General features: G+C 46.1%; 1 protein-coding gene across 2 annotated transcripts in view; it reads left to right on the top strand.

Moving 5' to 3' along the window:
• The window catches only part of FBXL20 (F-box and leucine rich repeat protein 20), a 99,576-nt gene that overhangs the window by 60,545 nt on the left and 18,934 nt on the right, over positions 1–20,097 (top strand). For both annotated transcript variants that reach the window (XM_048517321.1, XM_048517320.1), the window contains 6 exons: positions 4,842–4,896; positions 6,927–7,001; positions 10,652–10,746; positions 13,685–13,753; positions 15,580–15,675; positions 16,482–16,608. In XM_048517321.1, the coding sequence (XP_048373278.1) occupies positions 4,842–4,896; positions 6,927–7,001; positions 10,652–10,746; positions 13,685–13,753; positions 15,580–15,675; positions 16,482–16,608 (517 nt within the window). The remainder of the gene's footprint in view (positions 1–4,841; positions 4,897–6,926; positions 7,002–10,651; positions 10,747–13,684; positions 13,754–15,579; positions 15,676–16,481; positions 16,609–20,097) is intronic.

Below are 20,097 nucleotides of genomic sequence, written 5' to 3'. Positions count from 1 at the left end.
TTTCTCAGCATCCAAGAAAATAAAAGCAACTTTGATTTTCCTTCATTTAACACATTAAAGGGCATTAATAACAAATCGTACACTGTGTTTCATATATCTTTGGGGAATAAATCCAGTTTGGCTTTTATGAATTAATTTGTCAGTACATCTTCTCAGTCCAACTGTCATTATTGATGTTAAAAGTTTGTAGTCCACATTCAGAGGGCTTATATGACTGCTGTTAACTCTGGGTCATTTCCTTCTTTATGGATCAGGATTTTACGTCCTTCTTGTCATGAAGATGGTAAAGTGTCAGGGGAGTTGATGGTATTCATCACTTCAAGTAGTATTAGGCTTATCAGCTCCTCCATGCTTTTATAGCATTCTGCCGTGGATCTATCTGACCCTGGGGCTTTTTGGTTCTTTGATAGCCCTATGACAACTCCTGAATTGAGATATTCTAATTTCATATTTCATGATGGTTTGTAGTGAATTTCTCAAGTGAAAGCTTTTTAATGTATTCATTTAGAGCAGTGGTGGCGAACCTTTGGCACTCCAGATGTTATGGACTACAACTCCCATCAGCCCCTTCCAGCATGGCCAATTGGCCATGCTGGCAGCGGCTGATGGGAATTGTAGTCTATAACATCTGGAGTGCCAAAGGTTCGCCACCACGGATTTAGAGTCACTGTGTTGACGTCTTTTTGACAATACAACTCAGAAAAAAATTGGGCAAATTGATCTTGGATTCCTTCCTCTTATGTAGGTAGTTTTGCCATTCTTCTTTAGTTAATTAATTGTCCTTTATTTCCTTTCTTAAATGGTAGGCTAAAAATCTTCCTGGCTTTTATGCATATTGAATATGGTGTAGCGATGAAGAGTGGTGAACTCTAATCTGGGGAACCAGTTTTGATTCCCCACTCCTCCATATAAGCAACAGACTCTTATCTGGTAAAGTGGGTGTGTTTTCCCACTCCTCTGCATGAGCCTGCTGGCTGACCTTGGGCTAGTCACAGTTCTCACAGAACTCTCTTAGCCCCACCTACCTCACCAGGTGTGTGCTGTGGGGAGAGGAAGGGATGACATTTGTAATCCACTTTGAGACTTCTTAGAGTTGAAAAAAGAGGGGTATAAATTCAAAACTCTTCTTCTCTTCTTCCAAGTCCAGAGATGTAAGGAAATCCTGACTGTGGCTAATCAGATGGCACATGGATGTTTGTGGAATGGCTATTTGGAATGAGTTTGTTGTTGTGCTAGTCAGTCAGATGGTAGGCCACAACTTGAACATTTTTCTTTGCTGTTCAAGATGCTTTAGATTTTCACTCAAGACTCAAGTAAATGGCTGCCAGGAAACACACTGGTAGGCACTGCTGTTTTAGGATCAGGGAAAGGAACTACCATGGTACCAGCCACATTCATTAAAAGGGTAGTTGAAAAGAATTCATTAGAACATTCAAGTCAGCTATTGCCCTCTGGACTGTCAGAAACATGGACTACTTGGACTGCCAAAAGCATGGACTACTTACCGAACTTATTTGTACTTTAAGCCATTTTCACTCTTAACTTTCTGATGATACTGATATGACAGCTTAGAATTATCACATTTCTGCAGTACTTCTATAATGACTGGGGTCACACTGAACAGTGGCACCAACTACCTAAGCACAGAACATGATATACCCCAGGACATCCAATAAAATGTTACTGAAGGTATAATTCCAACAAGGTTTGAGGATGATTCTCACAGTTCAATCTTTATGTGGAATTATTCCAGTCTTAGCACATTAAAATCTACGATGCTGTGAGTTTACTAGGCAGCATCAGCTACCAATCGCAGTTTCTAGTACTTCTGTTGTACGTTCCTGCATGGCAGGCTGTTGGACTGGATGGCTCTTGTGGACTCTTTCAACACTTTTCATTCTGCTGGCATACTTGGAGGTGTTAATTTGCAGCACTGTTGCAAGTCCACTAAATTTTCTTACATAAAATGCATCTGTTCCATATTCTGAGCTTTTTCTTTCAAAAGACCAAATATTTCTAGCCCTTGAACTTCTGGAAATAATCTTAATAAAGTCAAGCAAATGTATGCTGAAGGCTGCTAGACAGGACATGGTTTGCAATGGGTAGCATTTGTGTTTACCAGGAATCCTGATTTCATTTCCTATGCCCTTACCTACAGATCACTTGATTTATTTAAAACATCTTTATGCCATCAGTCTTCCACTATGGCACTCAATGCCATTAATAACAAATATACACTTTTTATCATTTGTGGGTTTTTTTTCTTTTTGTAAACCTCTTTAGGTTCTTCTGAGGAAAAAAGCAAGCTAAACATTCTCAGAAGTAAATAAGTAAAATAGGCAAAACAATAAAATACCACATTATCAAAATTATAATACAAACTAGTCTTTAGAAAAGACGTTAAACAAAAAGCAGCAGAGGTATTAGACAAAACAGCATCGTGACAAAGTAGCTACAGAATGCCTAAATGAACAGCAGTTTTTGCTTGGTGTTGACAGCAAGCAGTGATGAAGATAAATGAGTTTCTGGGGAAAGAAATCAAGGGGCCAAGCACAAATACTGAAAAGACAATCTACCACAAATGACAGGGGAGGATGAAGCAGGGCCTCAGAGGAAGACCAGAGTGATTAAGATAAGCCCATAGTGAAAGAGGTAGTTCTTTAGATATCCTGGCCTAGGATACTTAGGGCTTTAGAGATCAAATCAGCACTTTGACTCAGCCCAGGAAATAAACAGGAAGTTGGTGAAAACATCAAAGTACTCCTGTCTCTCTTGCAGCTGAATTTTGCATCAACTGTGTTTTCCAAAAAGCCTTAAAGTCAGTCATACCTAGAGCACATTACAGTAATCTGATCTGGATGCTTGTGAAGGCATGTGTGAGAACAGATCAACAGCCCCATCCAAAGGCGCCGGGGGGATGGGGGGTGGGTTGAGCTGAAAGGGCTTGTGGAAGCAGTGAGACCTCTCCAGGGCACTTACCTGTTGGAGAGGGCAGACACACCAGAAGCTGCAAGTCCTGCTGCTGCAAAACCTAGAAGTTTGGGCTGCAGCGGGGCTGTGCTGGTGTCCTGTTGGGATGCCAGAATGGGCGGGCGGGCGGGGGCAGGCCAGGGTGTTCCCATGGGCAGAACCAATGTTAGCTGGCTCCTTCATGGGGTTTAGGGTCAGTTGCATGGCACACCAGCTCTCAAACGTCCGCCACCCTTTTGGTGGTGTATATCCTTTATACTCTATGGGACTTTTCAATGGTGGGGGAGTTTGGGGGCTTTCCCAAGCTCCCTGAAGCAGTGGTAAGCCCTACTGGAGTGCCGCACCAGTGCTGTTTCATCCTGCCACCTTTGGGTTTGGATGGGACTGCAAATCTCTTCAAAAAAGATTCAATAGAAGCACCAACCTAAACTGCAAACAGACCCTCCTGTTAGCTACCACCTGAGTTTTTATGGTTAGTGCTAAATAAACTGGGAACCCATGCAGAAAAGTTTTTAAGCCTATCCTTGATGGGTTCCCCTCCCAAAACAACTCATATTAATTGTCATCTTGTCTAAATTAAGCTCCTGTTTTAAACTTCTAATCCTTCATTGATCTCAGGCACTGGTGCAGGATCTCCACTGACTTCCTAGGATCTGATGGAAAGAGAGACAGAGCTGCATGTCACCTGTACCCTAGATCTTCAGGTATCACCCTGGACAATTCTGCATAAATAAATAGCATGGAAAATAAAATGGAGCCCACAGACCTTCACAGGCCAAAGGAGACAACAGCAGTTTCACAACCTCTTCAGAACCAAATGAAGACGTTAACAACTGCTCCCCAGGTCCATATCAGCTGTGCAGCCCACAACCCCCTGCTGATGGTACTAAAAGCCTCTGAGAAGTCCAAAGGACCCAGAATTGATATGTTCTCATTAGGTAACTACCAGACTACTAACAGAAACATAGTGGTCTCCTATTACACTGTTTCAAGTTTAGCAATTTGATTATCATAAAGAATTACGAATGTATTATCAAGGATACAAGAGAAAGAACATTAATATTCCTTCAAAGCTAGAAATCTCTCCCCCCGACCCCCACCCCATATGCCGTGCCTTTGGAAGGAAGCACCCTGCCACTGGCGGAAGAGGCACCAAAAAAGTTTGCAGCAATTTTCAATCTGGCTACATGGAAAGGAAGAGATGAGAATTTTGAGTTGCAGTTGACTGAAGGTGGGTATAACCTCAGGTAAAGCTGAATGGCTGGCTGTAAGTTGTTATGATGCCTCTTTTAACAGCTTCGCTTCCTTCTGATAGACTCTCCTTATTTTCCTTGCAAACGGATAAAAAAGACACCAGAAATCTCCATGGCTTTCCCCAATCCAACGAAAGCAAAACATTTAGGACAGGGGTAGGGAACCTGCGGCTCTCCAGATGTTCAGGAACTACAATTCCCATCAGCCTCTGTCAGCATGGCCACATGTGGCCATGCTGGTGAAGAAAGGCTGATGAATATTATAGACCCTGAGCTATCTAGAGCCGACTCCTGTTCTACAGTAACTCATCATATGTTAGTATGACTAATATCTAAAGTTACTTGGTTTGTTGTTCTAGTAATCAATATTTGTTACAGTTCTTCTCAATGAATATTTGACCAGTTCGCTGTTTGGTTTGGTTTTTGGTTTTTTTGTTTTGCTAGTCAAGTGATCAGCACTGTTCTGCTTTAAATATTTCAGGGACGAGTCCCAGCCCTGGAAGAAAAAAACTCTTTTGAGCTGCAGCTCAAGTTGAGCCCTGATGCAAACAGCTTTGGGGAGGAAATGGTGTTAAAGTTCCAGCACTTAGTTATTTATATCTGTTTGTCTGTTAACAGAATATTCTCCTTCCTGGATGTGGTCACCCTCTGCCGTTGTGCTCAGGTCTCCAGGGTAAGCATGATTGCGTACCAGCAATGGTGAGGTTTTAGAACTGCTCGTCTCTTGGACACCTCCAGGTGATCAGCTTGTTTCAAAATCAGGGAGATGTCAATATGAAGTGAATTTTTTTATGCAGTTGAATTTTTGTTCATTCTTTTTTCGCACATACACACAGGAGCTCACTGGGTGTGTCTCTCGAGTCGCACAAAATGATGGGTTTACTGTTAGTGTCCCCATCTCTCCTATTAGACTGTGAGCCCATGTACCATGTGACAAGAATCTTGGTGGACTTTCACAGCCAGAATCGATGGGATGTTGTGGGTCTTCCAGGCTGTGTGGCCGTGGTCTGGTAGCTTTTGCTCCAAATGTTTCGCCTACATCTGTGGCTGGCACCTTTACAGGTATGTCACAGTAAGATTAGTTGAACGCATCTCACCATAATGTGCTTCTGAAGATGCCAGCCACAGATGCAGGCGAAACATTAGGGGTAAAAACTATTTAGAAGGAAATGTTAGCAGGGCCATGGTGGCACGGGTTGATGGGAATTGTATTCCATGAACATCTGGAGAGCCGCAGGTTGCAGACCCCTGACATAGTGGCATAAAAAGAATGATGGAAGGCGGGGACCCTTCCGTCTCCTTTAACGAGTCTGGGTTCTCATTAAGTCTTTCTCCTTTCCCTCATCCTTTTCCATTCGGTCCTCCTCCTCTGGCTGCTGACATGTAGAGATGGTCACAGTCACCAATCTGTGTGCTCTTTATTCCCTTCCCCTGAGGACTGCTGCTTTTTTCTTGTCCCAAGGCAAAGATGGAGGAGCCTTGCCTAAGTTGAGGTGCTGAGTGTTGTCTGTTGTGTGGTGGTTGTGTTACGACTAAAAAATTCCCGACCAAGTGGTCTGAACTTTCTGTGAGTATCTGGGAGAGAGTATCTGGGTATTGTGGTAGTGGTAGTGAATTGGGCAAGGATTATTAGGGACAACATTGAAAATAAAAAAGACTAGTAGCATAGTGAATTTATAAAGCTATGGGGCAGTCACATCTGGAATACCCTGTACAGTTGTGGCTGCCCAAAGTTTTGTATTTGTCCCATGTTAAAAAAATTAGTTATTATAGAGCTGAAAAGGGTACAAAAGTACCAGAGTATTCAAGGACCTTTGAGGAAAGCTTTTCCCTTTTAGGAAAGCTAAAATGTTTGGACCTTTTTTGATTGGGGGGAAAAGGCAGCTAAAATGGGGGCATGTAAAATTGCAAACGATGTCTGGAGCGGGGGATCAATAATTTTGCTTTCTCATGCATACTGTCCGAACTTGGGTGAAACTGACAGTAAATTGAAGACGGGAAAAGAAAAGATGTCCAGTGCTGCAGTTATGGCTGTTAGTTTAGATAAACGATGATGGGTTGTAGTAATTAAACCTCTACGCTCAAAGAAAATAAGCCTTTTGGATGCAGGGGCAAAATAGGGATCTGCTTGAAGGTTTGTTGGCAGCATCATTCTGGTCATTGTTGAAAATGGTATTTTACTATATGTTAGCATGGTCTGATCCAGCCAAACTGTCCTTGCGTCCCCCTTCTCTCTCTCTCTCTCCCCCCCCCCCCCCCTGGACTTTCATAAGAAAAGCTGGATCTCAGAGGGCATCACTGCCTGAACTTAAACAAACTTGTAGACTATCCTTTTGGTCAATATAAAGAATGTTGTTTAGCCTTGGCATCTGTGTGTAAATCACAGCTTTCCATATTTGGGGTGTGTAGAAGTTCCACTGGTGCATATCCATACCTGTACATAAGTTGTCTGCAGCTTCTTTTTATTTATCTGAAGTCTAAAATAGCAGAATGACCCGTAGTTGAGATAAACAATTTCACCATAGTCTGGCAGACACCCAAAATCTTTGATGCCTGAGGAGGGTCTGCTGGCTCACAGGGCAAGCACCCCATCAGCAGGCAAGAGAGGGGACCTGAAGCTCACCAAAGCTGCCATTTGCCTTTCACCCCCTCCCATATTTAACTACTGGTTTGCCTTTCCTTCTCTCCATCCTTTCTCCACAGGCATGGAACGTCCTAGCCCTGGATGGTAGCAACTGGCAACGCATTGACCTGTTTGATTTCCAGAGGGACATAGAGGTATAATGGAGTGGTGTGCAAAAACCATTTCTCTTGTTAAACCATAATTACAGCACTGTGTAAGATTAATAATAACCTACAGAACCTTTTGTGGTGCTCCCCAGAGACAGGAATAATTAATTTTTAGTTCCTCGCTCCAGGGAGCCCTTACAGCTGTGGCAGTCGTTCAGATGCTAAAACTACATTAAATCATTCTGTATGGAACTGTGCATGTTCATTTGTGTGCACGGGCACGGGCCTTCATATGAAAACAGTTGTTAATATCAGGGAGAAACCCTTTGCATATGTTTGCCGAAGGGGAACAGAATCCCCATTTAGTAGTTTCAGGTAATTAGTTCATTGAGCATGACCTTGCAATAATATTGTGCCATTAAGATATACTATGTAGTTAGGCCAGGTGAAGCAGTCTGATCCTGCCAGGAAAGTGTGGAATAATGATCAATTATTTGGTTTAAGATGATTATATTGTTACCACGGCGGCGAGGTGGGGAGTATCAAGCATCAAAATACCTTGTGCCCTTTCTGCTCGTGTCAACTGCCCACCCAGTTTTATAGCTGTTGCTGTGAAACTGCCTGAAAATAAGCTGTGTCCTGTGCCAATTAGACGGTATTTCTTTGGCCATCCTGGGTAAAATCAGTTGATTTCCATACCTTGGTGCTCAACACCCACCCTATCAAACACGACATTGTCATGTAACTTCTCATTTGTGCCCTTGCTGTGAGAACACTCAGGTGACCAGAGGGAAATGTTGGCAGCACAGGGATTGTGGTGTTAGAGCTGCCTGTTTTATTGAGTGAGTTGCATGCCAGGTACTCTACAGAATACAAATGAGGTGTAAATTTAGATCAGGGGTCTGCAACCTGCAGCTCTCCAGATGTTCATGGACTACAAATCCCATCAGCCCCTGCCAGCATGGCCAATTGGCCATGCTGGCAGGGGCTGATGGGATTTGTAGTCCATGGACAACTGGAGAGCCGCAGGTTGCAGACCCCTGATTTAGATGGACATGTGAAAGGTAAAGGAGGACTGCAAGGTGTGGTGAAACAAAGAAAGAGGAGGATTAGGGAGGAAAGATGGCGCTTGACAAGAACTTAGATTTGAGGGGGCGGGAGGGGGATTTGCTGCTTAGAGAGTTCTGCTAATTATTTTAGAATATCATATCCCAAGCGCCCTCTGCGCCCCCGCTTACGGCGGGCTCCTTGGTATACCGAGGAGCTGTGCCAAATGAAGCGGGAACTCAGAGCGGCTGAAGCGCGAGTGGAAGCTCCGTGAAGCGAAGGGACAGCGGAGAACAACTTATAGAGGGCGATTTATGAAGGCCTATGAGCTGGCGACACGCAGTGCGAAGAATGCCCATTTCTCGTCTCTCCCTGGCATCTACTAGCTCCGCCCAGCTTACAACTTTTGGATTGTCCGATCCCTCACCTCTTTGGTGGAGGGCTCTACAAATTCTAAATTGGCGATTGGCTGTGAAGGCATTTCCAGAGCTTTTGTAGATAAAAGTGGTGTCCCTCCGCCCGGGACCTTCCGGCCACATTTGATACAGTAATGGAACTTCGAAGGCTCCCTAGCCGGCTTCAGGTCCTAGTCTGGACCGGTTTTCCCTACTCTGTGAGAGTCCGATGTTGACAGGGCCCTAGCTTTGCTGTTAGACCTACTACCTGCAATCCTCTGGATCCGTGCCCCTCCTGGCTGATAAAAGCTTGCCGGGAGGAGTTCACGACCCACCTGTTGAATATAGCTAACTGCTCCCTTGAGGCAGGAGTATTTCGGGATTGAGAGTTGAAGGGAAGACAGATGGTCCGCCCACTCTTGAAAAGAAGACCATCGTTAGATCCCAGAGATCTGGCCAATTACCGATCCCGTTTAGAACTTAATGTTAAGTTCCTCGGAGGAAGGTAATTGAAGAATGATGTTAAGGAGCAGCTTCAGGGCTTCCTGGAGGAACACATCGGCCTTCGATCCCTTCCAGTCCGGCTTCCATGCTGGGCATGGGGCGGAGGGAACGTTCTCATCAGCTATCACAGATAATGCGCTCGCATGCAGCTGGACCCGAGGCGGATCGGCTGCTGGTGTTGCTTTCGATCTCACAGCAGCGTTTGATGGTGGTCGATCCACGACCTTTTGATCCACCGCCTGGCTGCCTCTGGAATCTGAGGCACTGTCCTTAAATGGATTGCCTCGTTTCTGCTCCAGGGTCGAGGAGGCCAGCAGGTATGAATGTAGCGGGGATGAGGCCTCCCACAGAGCCCCACTTAATTGGTGGGGTTCCTCAGGGAGCTTTGCTTTCCCGCTCTTATTCTAACATCTACATCATCGCGACCCCTTGCTCAGCTTCAGTGCGGGAGTTTTGGGCTTCGGTCTGTCACCAATATCGCGGATGACACCCAGCTCATTCTGTTGATGGAGGGGCTGGCCTCGCCCCTGCGAAAGCTCTACAGCATTGTTTGGAGTCGGTTGCTGGCTGAGTTTGAGACAGAGTAGGTTAAGCTTAATCCAGCGAAGACGGAGGTCGCTTTGTGGCTGGGCGGGGGGGGAGAGACCGAGGGAATTTCAGCCGCCCTATTTTTTGGAGGGGTCCCGCTGACCCCAACATCCCTGGCTGCGCAGCCTGGGGGGTCGCCTGGACTCTTCATTATCAATGGAGAGCCAGGTGGCCCCATCAACCACCAGGTTCGCGTTTTTCCATCTGCGCCGAAGCGGCGGCAGCTGGCTCCCTTTCTCTCCCCAGTCCGACCTGGCCACTGTGATCCCATCGACAGTCACCTCGAGGAGGCTGGATTACTGCTAACTTCGCTCTAAACTCGCAGGCCTTCCCCTTCGCACGACTGATCCGGAAGCTGAAGCTGAGGTCCAGAGTCTGTGAGCGGCGCGGCTTTTAACAGGTGAATTGGTTATTCAGATCATATCACCCCTGTGCTGTGCGTCTGCACTGGCTTCGGTAGCAGGAGTTCGGATGCGATTTTCAAGGTGATTTGGTATTAACCTTTAAAGGCCTTGCGGCATGGAGCCCACATACCCTCACGAGGACCCGCATCACCCTATATGTCCCACATAGACGCTCGCTCGACAACAAGCTGAGTTACTGGGTGACCCCTAGGTCCCGATATTGGCGATCACGGCTGGCCTCAACCGGACCAGAGAGCTTTCTGACGGCACTGGCCTGCCCTCAGTGGAGATACCCGCTGCCTCCGGCGGTCGCGAGGCCTCTGCTTGAGGACCTGCCGAGTTCCGCCAGGGCCTTGCAAAACGGAGCTATTCCACCGGGCCTTTGGGGGGGGCCGGCCGTGGATCTACTGCCCCCTGAGACTGCCATTCCATCTTGTTATGGCCGGGCCTTATTTATTTACTGATTCCATCACAGGCCCTACCTACTCCCTCCCTCTTTTCCTTTGGCCTTCGATTGGGCGCCTGTTTAAACAATTTTACCCATAATCGGGCTGTTTAATTTATAGCTTTTATTGTTGTAACCTGCTGCTTAGGTTTTTAATGATTTTAGTGTCTATATGTTGATTTGCTGTTTGGGATTCAGCTTAGCCATGTTGTGAGTCTGCCTTGAGCCTAACCGAGGGGATAAAGTGACCTATCAAAGACTAATAAAATAAAATAAATAAATATCAGTGGCTTTCTCTTCCTGATCTAATTCCAGGGGCGCGTAGTAGAGAACATTTCCAAAAGATGTGGGGGTTTCTTGCGGAAGCTGAGCTTGCGTGGATGCCAAGGCGTAGGTGATAACGCACTAAGGTAAGCAGATCTAATTCCTTTCTGTTTGTTTTCTATAACAAAGGTTTGATGTTCATTTCCAGCAGAGCATGCTTGCTTAGGGGTTAGCTTATCAGCTTGCCAGTGGATTCAGGCGTTATGCCTGAGGCAGTGACATCCCAGAACTAATGAACCTCTTTGGTATTTGGTTCAGTAAATTGTGATCCAGGGACTGAACGGAGATCTGAGTGAACTGAGATCGAGGAAACCAGAGTTCATGTCTCAGTTTAGGTGTAGTCACTAATAAAGCAAGGCTGCTTCTAAACCACTCCCCCTTATATTGCCTCCACCCATGTGGTTCTTGTGAACGGCATGACTTTCTTTGATAGCATAGCATCTAATTGGTTGGAACTATTGACCATTTTTTCCTCAGTCTTGCCCCTCCCCCTTTTCACGTTGCTTTTGCCTGTATTCATAGACAAGTCATCTCCTTGGTTCCCTCATCTCCTGCATCCCATTTTGGTGGTCAAAAGAGACCCTTTCCTCCTTTTGTTACCAGGAGAATAGCTGGTTAGATCCAACCCAATCACTTGGCTCCAGCAATCACACCACTGCAGGAATGCAGACAAACAGGCCCTTGGGTTTGGACATATTGCAGGCTTGCTCAGACTAAATCACTTTATCTGTGCTATGGCAGACCTAGGCATTTTGGAGCAGAACAAGTTTTCAGTTGAGCCACAAACTCCATTGGACTCAGATGAGCATAGCATGTGTCAGCATCCCATAAAAGGGTGTGAAGGTGCATGCAGAGGTGAGCGTATAGATGTTACACCTGGCCATCTGTCTCAGTGACTTCACAGCTATCAATCGAGGGGGATCAGTAGAGAAATCCTTCCACCTTGAGACCCCTTTGTTCCCTGCTATACTCCACCTGTCTGTATATTGAGTGCAAAGAATCCCGTGGTCCTAGGGAAATAACTTATTGGCCATATCTTCCTTTGGCAGGAAGCCTGATTGGACCAAAAGGTTTGTCTTGCCACTTAGCAAAGCTTTGCCTCTGACTGGGGTGGGGTCAGGTGGTGGAGTGTGATCAAACTTTCCTGAAGGAGATGAGGGTATCATCATCCCTCTCCATCGTGTCAAGCCCCTTTACTGGCTGATGTTTTTTTCTAGGCTTCCAAGGAGGAAGAAATCTCAGTGTAATCTGAGCTTTTGGGGAAGGCTTCTTTGCCAGAAGAGCTTTTCTCTGTTCTGTCAGGCAAGCTTTTCAGTCCCGTTCTCTAAGAGCATGGCTGGCTGACTCTCCCAGTGGTCACCGCTTCCCGTTTGTCAGCAGTAAGATTTCTGTGTGCCCACTGTATGGTGCGAAGGCATTTCTCTAACTGTTCTGTTCCTTTTTCTGAGTTGTCGCTCATATTACTTATGAAGTTAGAAAGAGTTGTTCTGTAGTGACTCTTCAGCAGGGGAAGGAACTTCCTAGTCTGCAGGACCTGGCTCTAGACAGAGGCTTCAGTAATTTCCAGAAGTTGACATGCAACTTCAGCCTTGCTGCAGTTAATTTGGAGAGGATTTTATCGATTGTGAATGAGTTATGGCAGAGATAATGACAACACATAGTGGGCCAATTCAGACAACAATTCAGTGGTGTAGTGGTTAAGAGCAGGTGTACTCTAATCTGGTGCAACCGGGTTTGATTCCCTGCTCTGCCGTCTGAGCTGTGGAGGCTTATCTGGGGAATTCAGATTAGCCTGTACGCTCCAACACACATGCCAGCTGGGTGACCTTGGGCTAGTCACAGTTCTTCTGAGCTCTCTCAGCCCCATCTACCTCACAGGGTGTTTGTTGTGGGGTGGGGGAGGGAAAGGAGATTGTCAGCCCCTTTGAGTCTCCTTACAGGAGAGAAAAGGGGGATAAAAATCCAACTCTTTTTCTCCTTCAGACCAGACTCCAGAATCTCAAGTTCCTTCTTTCCTCCCTTCCTCTCTCTCTGGTGTGCGCTCATCACTCCTCCACTTCCTGGATGGCAATAGCTGTTTCTCCAAACCAATTTCCAACTGAGGTTTCTACAGTTAGTAGTACACAAACTGTGATTGCTTCAAACCTGGAAGTGAGTGATGAATAGCTTCCTGATAACCAGACAATAGTTTAACTCTGATGTCTGTATTGGACTATTGTCTAAACCGAAGTTGCAATCCGTTCTCCAGGTTCATTTACCCAGTTTGTAAACTGTGAGTTCGTAACATTGTGAGAATGGAGAAAGGTTGAAATAGTGCTGAATGAAGAAACCTGCTGCTTTTGTTACTTCAGTTACTGGATATATGTTTTAACTGATAATTTTAATAATATTTCATTATTGTAGTAATTGATGTTGTCAATTTGTCATGAACTTAACGCAGGTACATTATTTGGGAACAACAACAATTCTCCCTTAAGGAAAAAGAGTTTAGTGTTGACAATATGGTGATAATTGCAAAGAGGTAACAGTGTTTGTTGTAGAAAATTAAACAAAAGTCCAGTGGTTCCTTAAAGAGGAACAAAGTTATTTCAATATGAGTTTTATGACTCCTCCTTTCTCGTAAGATTTAATATTATGATTTTCCTTCACATACCTATCTGAAGAATTGGACAGCATCTCATGAAAGCTCATGGTGAAATAACGTTGTTAGTCTTTAAGGTGCCAATGGATTTCTGTAGTGCAGTGAATATTTCTATTCTGTTTTTATCTCAGCCTTTTCCCAAAGATGTCAGGGCAGCGTGCGCCCCTGCCCCATGTTCTCTCCACAGTAGCCCTGTGGAGATTGAAAGATGGTGACAGGCTTCGGGTCACCCACTGAGCTCCTTTGCTGCTCTTAGCAACAGGACCTCTATGCATGCCTTGCCCCCAGTGAGTGGAATAGTTTTGAAAATCAGATGCCATTGATATGAATGCATGTTGTTTTGATACATGTGAAACGCAGTGTATTTTCTCTCTGCTCTGAAGAACGTTTGCACAAAACTGCAGAAATATTGAAGTGTTGAACCTGAATGGCTGCACCAAGATCACAGATGCGTAAGTGGCCCAGGAATTTGATGACAACTTTTAAAATAACTTTAATATTGCAGGTAAAATATTCTATTTAAGGAAGAATTAGTATGTGTTGGTAGGAGCAGAAGCAATGGTTCCTGCTTGTGGGGAGGGGAAGGGTAATGAAATCACTGGTTGTTTGGGGATCATGCACAGGGACAGTGGTCCCTTTATTGCTGTGTAGAAAGTGATTATCACTGGGTTGTGTTCCTGCCGAAGACTAATTACTTGGAGTTTTTAGTCAGTGAGAGGGACACAAACCTTCCATCTCAAAAGAAGGTGGCCAGTTTGGTGGTAGCAGGTGGGTTTCCTTCTTGTGCCCCAGAAGCTTTCCAGCCATAGAAACACATCTTTTTTCTGCCTTTTTTGTCTGTGTGTGGTTGAGAAAATTAAAGAAAATAAGTCAATTGGCCTCTACCTTTTGAATCTCTACTACGGCAGTCCCTTGCCCATGTTCACATGATGTCCAAAATAGTCCTGCATAGCACCTCTGACCACAATCATTGGGGACACCAAAGAGATAATGGAATAGAATATTGAGTTTTAAATAGTAAGAGTTTTATCTAATCCAGGGGCTCACGGGGGGGGGGGGGTGTGTGTTCTCAAATGACCCAGGGGGCACCAGGTGGGGGGAGGCACAAAACTGCCTCCACCACACACACACACACACCCCCCGCGGTGCCCAGGAACCAGTCTGCTGCTGCAGTGCCCACCCAAGCCGCCCCTGAGCCCCACCCTGAGCGTGGAGGTCGGGGAGGCGCCCGGAGCAAGTGTTGTCCCCAGGTGCCATTTCCCCCGATACACCTCTGATCTAATCAGAACTGACTTTTATTCTAAGTGTATGATGTATTATTGTGAAACTTGTAAGTTATTGTGTGATTGCTGTTGGAAGCCACCTTGAGCCAAACTTGTTTTTGGGGAAGGTGGGGTATGAATTTAACAAAATAAACATTAAAAATAAAATAATTTTTGGACAAGCAGGAGAGAAGAGCCTTGAGCTCTGTGTGGCCTGCACAGAGCACCAGTACTGTATCACATCTCCCCCTCCCCCCAACAGACTCTCCCATGTGGGGCTCCAAATATAAAATCCATTAGATTTGTTTAAAGTTGATTGAAAAAAATATATAATGCTACATCATATCATCTTAAGGATAACATAAATGAAATAGTAGAAAAGTGTAGGTTTTCACTGCCCTGAAAATCAATTTGGATGTCCTGGAATACAGCAGGAGCAGTGTTTTTGTCCTCCTGTTCTCTTTCCCATACCATCCAGGGGAGATTCATGAGTTTTCTGTCCAAGTATGTGCATCTCTCCATTGTAGGGAAGGGGGAGTTGTGGAAGGCTTTTTCAGTCCATTTTTAAAACATTTCACACACAGAGTTGATTTTATTTAAACGTGTTGATTTATGCATGCACAGGGTTAATAAAAACAACTGGGTAGTCTAGTTTTTTCCATTTACTAGTGTTTCACCTTGCAGTTGTTGCTGCTGCCTCCCAAATGTGCCTCCTGGTTTGTGTTAAAAGGGAAATTGTACATGTCACATTCAGTGGTGGGATTCAAATAATTTAACAACCGGTTCTGGTGGTAGGAATTCAAATAATTTAACAACTGATTGTTTACAAGCACCATTTAACAACCGGTTCTGCCGAAGTGGTGCAAACCTGCTGAATCCCACCACTGGTCACATTCCACAAAGCAATGAAAATGGCCAGTACATTTGGTCATTCTGTTGGCTGCTGTGAAAAGCCAGTTCCCCATGTAGTTGTAAACTCATAATGCTGCCTTTCTGCATACTCTGTTCTCCTTTAGTACATGTACAAGCCTTAGCAAGTTCTGCTCCAAACTCCGGCATCTTGATCTGGCTTCCTGCACTTCAATAACCAACCTGTCTCTCAAAGCACTGAGGTGAGTGATTTGCAGTTCTTGATTATACCTTTTAACCTTGTATTTCTAAGGTGTACAGTCCTAGTGGATTGCTAAGGTGTACAGTCCTAGTGAGCTGTGTTGATTTTAATATTACTTGCCTTTGTGATGGAGGTTCACACTTTCCATTTAATCCTGCTTTGTTCCAGCTCTTCAGTGACCACTGGCAGGAAAGCCAATTTAAGGGAAGGGGCACCTTGCTCTTTCCCAGTTGGTCTCACTTAGTGGATTCAAGGAAGCTGAAAATGACCCCTAATATTCCCTTGGTCTCTCTCTGGGTCTGAAAGATCACTTTTAGGAGAAAAGGAAGAAGGCTCCTCACTTAAGTTGGGGTCAGGCAAAATCAGCAAAACCTGGGGAATTAATTGGCAACATGGAAACTCCCATTGCCTGCCATTCATCCAGATGGGAACTCTGTTCACTGGCCATGGTTTTCCGTGTGTGTGTGTGTCCTCCCTCCCCTGTCCCCAGGATCTGTTGAAGACATGGCCAGTATAGGTGCACAAATGCATCTGTTCCTTTCACCTAGCAGGGTTTCCTGTGAGCATTCTGACCACCTCACACCTATCACCTGCCAGTTATTCTAGCAGTGGCTTTCCATTGGTGATTGATCTTCCTGGAGGCTGCACTGAGCAGGGGCATCAGTTATTCACAGGCTTGAGTAATGACTGTGTGGCAAGGGGTTAAAACTCCCTTGTCCTGAAAGCCGGATCTTTATCTCTGACTTCTCTGCCTGCTTTTTTCCCTCCTCTTCCCCCCCTCCTCACCTTTTACTTCCACCTCACAAGCGAGGGGTGCCCTCTGCTGGAGCAGCTCAACATCTCCTGGTGTGACCAAGTGACAAAAGATGGCATCCAGGCTTTGGTGAGAGGCTGCGGTGGACTCAAAGCCCTGTTTCTTAAAGGCTGCACACAGGTACTCCTCTCCAGGGCAAGCAAGGGTGATTGAATGTAGATAAGTTTAACTTGGCAGAGAGGGCTGCAATGCATCACGTTAATAGTAACAAAGTCAATGCAGACCCATCGGGTGATGCCACATCACAGCATTTACAAGTCAGATTATGTTTACAGAGTGGTTTGCCATTGCCTGCCCCAGCCATCTACACTTTGCCTCCCACCCCACGAGCTGGGTACTCATTTTACTGACCTTAAGGGGATGGAAGGCCGAGTCAACCCTGAGCTGGCTGCCTGAAACCAACTTCCATTCAGAGTGAACTCTGATCATGAGCAAAACTTCGATGTCAGTAATACTGCTTGCTACTCTACTCCACAGGGCACCTTGGAAACAAATAATTGGAGAACAGTATTCACTTTGGAAGTTTTGGAGGTTATTATATCATAAGTTCACCATAAGTTCACAAGTTGGAAGCTACTTGATGACACAAACACACATCCACTTTGCAAGGAAGAAGAATGTTAACACTGTGAGGATGATTGGCCCAATGTCACCAAGGGAGCTTCCATGGCAGAGAAGGGGTTTGAACGTGGCTGCCAGATTCTAATCTGACATTTAAGCCAAGCTGGGCTTAGTCCAAATGCCTGCACTTATTATTCTGTTTCATCACTGACCACAGCACTTTCATTTAATGAAAGGAAAACACAACCTCCATAGTCCAACACATGACCCCCAAGCCAATGGCCAGATAACAGCTTTTTCTCATGATGGATTTCTCCAAAAATATTTTAGGTCAGTTGATGAAAGGAACTGAAACTGGTTCAGTAGGGGATAGAGCAGTGTCATAGATTAGCATCGTTTATTGTAGAGCACAGGTGTCAAACTCGTGGCCCTCCAGATGTTATGGATTATAGTTCCCATCATCCCCTGCCAGCATGATGCTGGCAGGGAATTATGGGAACTGTAGTCCATAACATCTGGAGGGCCGCGAGTTTGACACCTATGTTGTAGAGGGTACAGGACCAAATTGTACCTGCATTGTGTGCTCTTATACAGAAGAATTCTTGCATGTATATCTTCCTTGGGGAGGGCTGCTATGCATAAATATTTAAAGAAAAGAAGGCAAGGTGAGAAAAGCAGGGCTGCCGTTGCCCAGAGAGCATCGCCGAAGCCTGCAGCAACTGGTGCTCCAAGTAACAGCTTTAGCAAATGTGGAGTTAATTTTAGAACTCAAATGAATTTTTAAAATAGCTTAAGCCGTTACCTTATTTGTGGAATTCTGAGGGGAATAAATATTGGTGAAAATATGTCCATCATTATCACTTATTTGCCATCTGTTCTCCTATATTCAATTATATCTGCAACATTTTTAATTGCAGAAACCGCTCATTTTTGCCTTATTTATTTATTTATTTATTTATTTTATTATTTGATTTAGTATACCGCCCTATCCCCAAAGGGCTCAGGGCGGTGAACAATATAAAAGCATATATAAACATAAACATATAAAAGTTTAAAATTTTCATTCTAAAAGTATCCCACGAACCCATGCAACCCTCCCAAGAAGAATGATGGGCCCCGATGATGTTAGGGACCCTATACAGCAGGGGGGAGGATGAAAGCAGGGCACCCTCAGCGGCTGGTCTCTCCGAAGGCCCGGTGGAACAATTCGGTCTTGCAGGCCCTACGGAACTCTCCAAGGTCCCGCAGGGCCCGGACAGCTGGTGGTAGAGTGTTCCACCAGGCAGGGGCCAGAGCCGTAAAGGCCCTGGCCCGAGTGGAGGCCAGCCGCATCATTGAGGGGCCAGGGATCTCCAGTAAATTGGCCTCTGCTGAGCCTTGCAGAGGCTCCACTCGGGACATATGGGGTAATGCGGTCCCGAAGGTACGAGGGTCCCAGGCCGCGTAAGGCCTTAAAGGTCAACACCAACACCTTGAAGATGATTCGGAACTCCACTGGGAGCCAATGCAGCTGGTGCAACACAGGCTGGATATGATCCCAGATGGCACTGCCTGTGAGCAGACGTGCAGCTGCATTTTGGACCAGTTTTAGCTTCGAGATCAGACGCTAAGGGAAGGCTCAACGCAGAGCGAGTTACAATAGTCTAGCCTGGAGGTGACCGTTGCATGGATCACAGTGGCTAGGTCAGCGTTGGAGAGGAAGGGAGCCAGCCGTCGGGCCTGTCGAAGATGGAAAAACGCAACCCGGGTTGTATGGGCCACCTGGGTCTCCATTGAAAGAGACAAATCCAGGTGGACCCCCAGGCTGTGGATGGAAAAGGTCGGCGCCAATGTGGCCCCCTCCCACACCGGCGGCTGGAATTCCCCAATCTCTCCCCCCCGGCCAAGCCAGAGGATCTCCGTCTTCAATGGATTAAGTTTTAACCTGCTGTGCTGCAACCTATCAGCGACCGCCTCCAAACAATGCTGTAGAGCTGCAGGGCGTGACGGCTCCCGCCTCCATCGACAGAATGAGCTGAGTGTCATCAGCATACTGATGGCAGACCAGCCCAAAGCTCCGTACCAACTGAGCAAGGGGTGCGATATAGATGTTAAATAACAGTGGGGACAACAATGCCCCTGAGGCACACCACAATGAAGCGGGCACCTCTGGGAAGCTTTGTCCCCACACCACACTTGCTGACTCCGCCCCCAGAGGAACGACAATCCATTGAAGGACAGTGCCCCGGACTCGAGGCGGCCAGGGGGTGGGCCAAAGGTCGTGGTCGACCACAGCAAACGCTGCGGTGAGAGCTAACAACAGCAGCAGCGCCGATCCGGCCTACGGTCAAGCTGCATATGGAGCGTATCTGTGACAGCGACGAGAACCGCCTCCGTCCCATGCCCAGCACGGAAGCCGGACTGGAAGGGGTCGAAAGCTGATGTTTCATCCAGGAAACCCTGAAGCTGCTCCAACACCACTCTCTCAATTACCTTCCCCAGAAACAAAAGATTCGAGACGGGCGGTAATTGGCCAGATCTCAGGATCTAACGATGGTCTTTTCAAGAGTGGGCGGACCACTGCCTCCCTTCAACCCATCTGGAAAGACTCCTTGCTCAAGAGAGTCATTGATGATTTTCAACAGGTGGGGTCGTAACTCCTCCCGGCAAGTTTTAATTAGCCAGGAAGGGCACGGATCCAGAGGACAGGTAGTAGGTCTAACAGCAGCCAAGATCCTGTCAACAGCAGCTTCGAGAGCAGGGAAAACCGGCCAAACAAGGGCCAGAAGGCGGCAAGGGAGCCTCCAGTTCACTAATTGTAGTTAAGGTGGCAGGAAGGTCCTGGCGGAGCGACGCGACTTTGTCACCACAAAAGCTCATAACCGCCTCAAAGCTCATCGCAACATCCAGATCTGTAGAACCCTCTGATAAAGAGGTCAAAGATCGAATTATCCGAAACAATTGAGCCGGGCGAGAGCTAGCAGATGCGAGAGAGGAAGAGAAGAAAGCCCTCTTCGCCTCCTTCGTCGCCATCTCATAGGCTTTCATAAACGTCCTATAGGATGTTCG

This window comes from Sphaerodactylus townsendi, linkage group LG15, assembly GCF_021028975.2.
Source record: "Sphaerodactylus townsendi isolate TG3544 linkage group LG15, MPM_Stown_v2.3, whole genome shotgun sequence".
Lineage (NCBI taxonomy): Eukaryota > Metazoa > Chordata > Lepidosauria > Squamata > Sphaerodactylidae > Sphaerodactylus > Sphaerodactylus townsendi.
Note: the sequence above shows the minus strand (reverse complement) of the source record. Positions and strands in the feature narration are given on the sequence as shown.